The sequence below is a fragment of the Monopterus albus genome, unplaced genomic scaffold (genome assembly GCF_001952655.1).
Source record: "Monopterus albus unplaced genomic scaffold, M_albus_1.0 scaffold373.1, whole genome shotgun sequence".
Classification (NCBI taxonomy): Eukaryota; Metazoa; Chordata; class Actinopteri; order Synbranchiformes; family Synbranchidae; genus Monopterus; species Monopterus albus.
In genome coordinates this window covers 291,145-296,591 of record NW_018128253.1, presented here as the reverse complement: position 1 = coordinate 296,591, position 5,447 = coordinate 291,145, and the positions used below count along the sequence as shown (strand labels likewise).

General features: G+C 45.3%; 1 protein-coding gene across 1 annotated transcript in view; it reads right to left on the bottom strand.

Moving 5' to 3' along the window:
* LOC109951278 (aminopeptidase Ey-like) overlaps positions 1 to 2,652 on the bottom strand; it is a 31,189-nt gene extending 28,537 nt beyond the window's left edge. The window contains exons 1-2 of the mRNA XM_020585697.1: positions 2,286 to 2,652; positions 982 to 1,288 (exon numbers count right to left, since the gene is read on the bottom strand). Of these exons, the coding sequence (XP_020441353.1) occupies positions 982 to 1,288; positions 2,286 to 2,652 (674 nt within the window). The remainder of the gene's footprint in view (positions 1 to 981; positions 1,289 to 2,285) is intronic.
* Between the last annotated feature and the right edge of the window lie 2,795 nt (positions 2,653 to 5,447).

Sequence of the window (5,447 nt, the reverse complement as noted above, 5' to 3'; positions counted from 1 at the left end):
AGCACCCCGCCAGCTAGCAGCCGCCCCGTTAGCATTCGCTCCTCTCCCCCGCGCCGGAGGTCGCTACTATATATATATGTATGTATGTATGTATATGTGTGTGTGTGTGTGTGTGTGTGTGTATATTGATGTGTACTGTATATTGATATACTGATCTTTTCTCTTCATCTGGCACCTGGATTTTTTTTAAAGGTGAACTTTTCTCACCCCACTCGTGTAATGTTAACATTAATAGCAGCTGAAACACTATTTTACTTATTGGTATTTAAAAAGAGAGAGAGAAATGAAGGCACTGAGTAGCAACTCTGTGACAATCTTCTCATTTAATACTGTATCTATTCCATTGTAGGAGGAGTGATTCTGTTTTCTGTTCCCTATCTACCAGATTGTTGGAGTGTCTCATAAACCTATTGAATTGCTCAGAATTATTGTAATATTAAATAATTATTTGAATTGGAATGATTTGCCTGAATTAATTTAGTTCACATCAGACCATAGGTGCTACAAGAGCAGATGTTCAACACTGTACACTAGTCTTGAGAAAAACTAGCACCAGTTAGTGATTAGAGGTGAATTTTAACTACAAAAGGAGTCAATGATTACCCTGTGTTAAGATACCAAACATTCCAAAAAGTGGCACTTCAGCACTTTGTGCAGTGGACCCATATAGCCCCTTTCAAAGTGTTGACATGAACTCTGAAAGTGTTATTCTGAGTATCTTGCTGTGTACTTTCCCCCCACACCACCACAATGTGCTTTTTTTTGGCATATTAAGTGAATATGTTGGAGATATCCTTGCCTTTTTTATACACTGAAGGATTCCATCACTGGCACTTCAGTTTAGTCCAAATTATCTAACTTAAGCTGTAATTATATTGAAAACTGCTAAAGAGAGCTTGTGCCACATGAACTACTAAATACTGTGTGTACTTTTGTTCCAGTTATATTGCAAGGCATATTATTTGACCTCAGTGTACATACTTTCTCACTCCATCCTCTATATACTCGCTCCTATAGAAGCCTCCCAGGTCATCAGCCAACTCTCCAGTAAATTCAGCGTAGAGGTGGTACCTGTGACCTTTAACCAGTTTACCATCCAACTGAAGGACCAGGTACTGAGTCACATTCTGGAGCCACGAATCCTTGATTGAAGGGGCTTTGACCGCACTATTGACTGAAACAAGCCTCGCAAACTTGCCATTGTCAAGTTTGGTGTAGTTCAGCTTATTGGAGTGGATAAGAATCAGGTCAGTCTCCTCGGCACACTCAAACTCCACACTGGAATGACCTGAAACAGCATGAATTAGCTTAAATGTTGATCGTAAGTAGTAATTCACAAGGAAGAAACCAAAGATTCCTGCTTTCCTATTATGCCAGTCCTACTGTCCCTCAAATGTAGCATCCTCTAGGCTGGGAACTAGTGACATCCAATATATAACGTACTTTATGTATCAAATCAGAATAAAGCGACTTATTGCATTCCAATGAAAATCACATACGTATCTCTGTACTATGAAGGTTTCCTTTACGGGTCGAGAAAATTCTAGCTTTTAAGCTAAAAAACATTTTAAAAGCCTTAATATTATCTGAAAAACACACAGATCACAAAACTAAAACAGTTTTTTCTTATGTTATGACAAGTTGATGTTTTGGAAATACATTTGTCATATGATATCAGCACCATACAACGTATGTGTATGAGGTTCATCACTTAATACGTCACTCTAAACTTCCAGTAAGTTTTTCTCCAGTTATCACAAAGCACAAGAACAACTGAGTTAAGAACCTTAGATGAATTCCTGTGTGTTGTCCTGTCCCTTTAAAATAGACACTGAGAGAAGCAGTTTTTTTCACTGGTGAATAAACAATGGTTAATTCTCTCCCTAGTCAGTTACAAAAATTGTAGGATCAATCTCAGTTTCAGCTGAGAAAATGACATTCACAACCCCGTAGAGATGGATCAGGTGTGGACAATAAAATGTATTTGCAAAGAAACTGAGAAGCTATTTACCAGGCCACAAAACTGATGAGTGAGTCAGGACTCAGGACACCCTCTGAGTCAAAGCTGGTGGTGGGTGCTTCTTCTTCATGTCATGTTCTTTACCCTGTTAAGGCTGTAACCCTAACTGTTTTTTCTCTCCATCCCTTTTTGTCTCAGACTAATGCTGCCAAACATCTGCTGGTTTTGCTTCTTGCTGATCAAGGAGGTGAATGCAACTGCTTTCCATGAACATAATTCATCAGGCTCTAGAGGATCAAAAATGAGTATTACACTCAAGCCTTACCTGTAAAGATGTAGAGTCCGGTTGTTAGATCTGCAGTCAGTCGTGGCCACAGGGTCACATTATAGTTGTCCGGAACCAGGCTGTTGGGCAGCCGGTATTTGTCCCAAGGCTTGTTGGATGGGGCAGGTGTTGTCCAAGGCTTGTTGGATGGGGCAGGTGTTGTCCAAGGCTTGTTGGATGGGGCAGGTGTTGTGGTTGTAACATGGGGGTTGGATGTTGTTGTTCCTGCATCTGTTGGTGGGACAATATTTTTAGCCTTTTCCTGTGAATAAACAACAGACAGAGCTATGATGGTAGCCAGGGCCCCAGCACCCAGGATGATTCCCACTATCCCAACAGGCTTACGGATGTAGTAACCAGTGCCCATATTGTCTGTCTGTACTGAAGCCCCTCACTGAGACATTCAACAGTGGAAGGTGAATCTCTATATGTAGTCATGGGTAGTACCTCCCCTCCCCTTCATCATATCAGGTGATACATTAACAGTAGTAACAGTGAAAATAGCCACGTCACTTGAGAAAGACAAAACTGGCTTTGTCACTTACTGACTTTTATCTATGATCTTGCCTTTTCAAACTAAAACCCCAGAACATAAGGACTGCAATGACTGAGGCATGCACGAGCAGGGAAAGCTAAGATTTTTAAGGGTTTATTACAGGAGGGATTAAGGGGGTCCTTAAGAAAATTCACTTTATTTTTATGCAAACACTCATCCAGGTTCTGTCATTCTTCTCTAAACTATGTCAGAAGTTGAAAAACCCACTGCCCATAACTTTGAGTTATAAAATTTAAACTACACTTCATATTTGTTGTATGTATGTTCCCTGAAAATAATCATAGCTACAGTAGAGTATGCGTTTTCTTCCCACTGAGTTTTAGGTCAAAGGTCAACCACACCTCCAGCACTAGCATTCTAGCATTAAGTAGTTTGACTATAAAATGAATGATATGGTTGTGCTTGTGCATTTTAATATGTGAAAACAGAATGGAAGGGTTTTTAGACAAAAAAGTGCTTATTTTAAATTTATTTAAAAAAAAAACGATGGTTACGTACAGTAATCCAAGCTTCTATGAGTATAGGCTTCGCCCTCTAAGAGCTATCGCTATTGTGTTTATCCCTCGCGCATGCGCAATCCTGAAGAGATCCCCCCCGGGCCCTGCCAGTGGTTTGTCCTCAATTAGGTCCGCAGCAGCAGTATAACTGCCACTGTGACCTAAGCTCGCCTCCCTAAAAAAACAGCACTTTTTCTTCAGCTGGCGGGGGTAGGGACAGCAGGGCTACGCCTATACTCATAGAAGCTTGGGTTACTGTATGTAACCATCTTTCTATTTCGTATAGGCTCCGTCCCTCTATTCGCTATTGGGATAAAGCTGCGCTCTATCCCAGTAGTCATTGCCCTGTTGGCACACCGCCCAAGAGCAGAAAAACATACACCACAGCTCGCTAAGTACCGGTACGGTTGAGATGCAGACGGCCGAACCACCTCTGGAGCTTCCTCATATGGAGGAGACCGAGGGGGACTATGACATGGCTGGCTGACATTGTTCCCAGTAAACGCATGACAGATAGAGCTGTTACTCTCGCGTGGGGAACAACACTGTGCAGGAGAGATGAAAGCATTTCTCACCTGGAGGATGTCAGCCTCGCCTTCATGTTGAGAGAGTCTAAGTGCACTCCCAGGTAAGTAAGCATCTGGGAGGGCACCGGTGAACTCTTCTCCCAATTTATTGCAAAACCCAGTTGTGCAAGGTGCTGCACCAGCATCACTGTGTGATAAGCCGCTTAATGTCTGGAGCGCGCCATCAGAATCAAATTGTCTAAATAATAAAGGACTTTCCTGTATCTTTGGGAATAATAGGCACGTGAAAAATACGCGTCTCTCAGTTCGATGGAAGTGAACCAATCGCCGGGACGCACACACTCCAACAGATGTTTTGTGGTGAGCATATGAAACGGTCTCTCCATTATGTATTTGTTGAAGAGAGACAGATTGAGGATGGGTCTCATCTCGCCCGATCTCTTGGGAACCAGAAAGTAGCGCAAGTAAAAACCTTCACGCTCCCGTCCTGGCGGGACCACAAAGATCACTGTTTTGTGACGGCACCTGCAGCTCTGTCGCCAGTGCGGCGGAGCTCGCAGGTGATGTTATGACAGTCTCCAGCATGCCGCTGAAAGCAGGGGGGTGCCTGGAGAATTGCAGAGTGTAGCTGGTGCGAATCAGCTTGTCCATCCGATCGTTCATGGACAGCCGGTCTCGCCACACCGCGTAATGCTCCGTCAGGGGACGCGCGTTCGTGCGTGGCGCGCTCACATGTACGGTCGCTAACCAATGGTGTGCCCTCTCTGCCGTTGCCAGAAACGAGTGTTTGTTCTGCGCAACCCATGGGAGGGTGCTGAGGAAAGGGCTGAGGGGGAAAAGGCACCCTGTGTTCAGCTTCATCGTTCGCCTCCTGTGTGGGAGAGAAACCGCCGCTCATAGGCACAAGCGGGTGAGGGGTGGGGAGGCCACATAAACTCACAGGTAGCTCTGTGTCAGATAAAGCAGTGGTGCCGCTATCTCTTTGCTGTGAGAATGAGGAGAGTGTGTGGGGAGACATATGTGCATGTGGATCGTAAAAACCCAGAGAAAAAACAGCTGTCAGGAAACTGCTCTTTATTCAGCAGGTGGTGGCCTTGACAAGGGCCGTTGTTTCCAACAGCTGAACCACACACGTTCCCCGTGCCCCGTCTGTTTACGGGGGCCTGGTTGAGGGGTTGGCCAAGTGCCGGCCGCTTGTCGCCCCGTGCGGGCCCACCTGGAGGCGTCTGGTCCGGGGGAAGAGGCGAGAGGAGGAGGAGCGGAGTCAGGCAGAGCAGGGTCAGGCAGAGCGGGATGCCGTGGTGCAGTGGCAGCGGAGACTGCTGGGTGCCTGGCTCTGTAGCTTTGATGTCTGCCCTGGTTATGCCAATCTGGTCGGGAAAAGCGAGGTTGCTGTCGTCCCCATGATGCTAGCTGACAAACCTGCTGCCCCGCCTGATCGGCTGCTAGCCACAGCTGGGAGAGAGCCTCTTGGAAGTGTGGCCCAAAAAGGCCGTCTGAGCTGACTCTTTTTAATCTGCTCTGGCATTTTTTACATATGCAGCCACATATTACGTTGCACCATAGTAGCCCATGCCCTGAT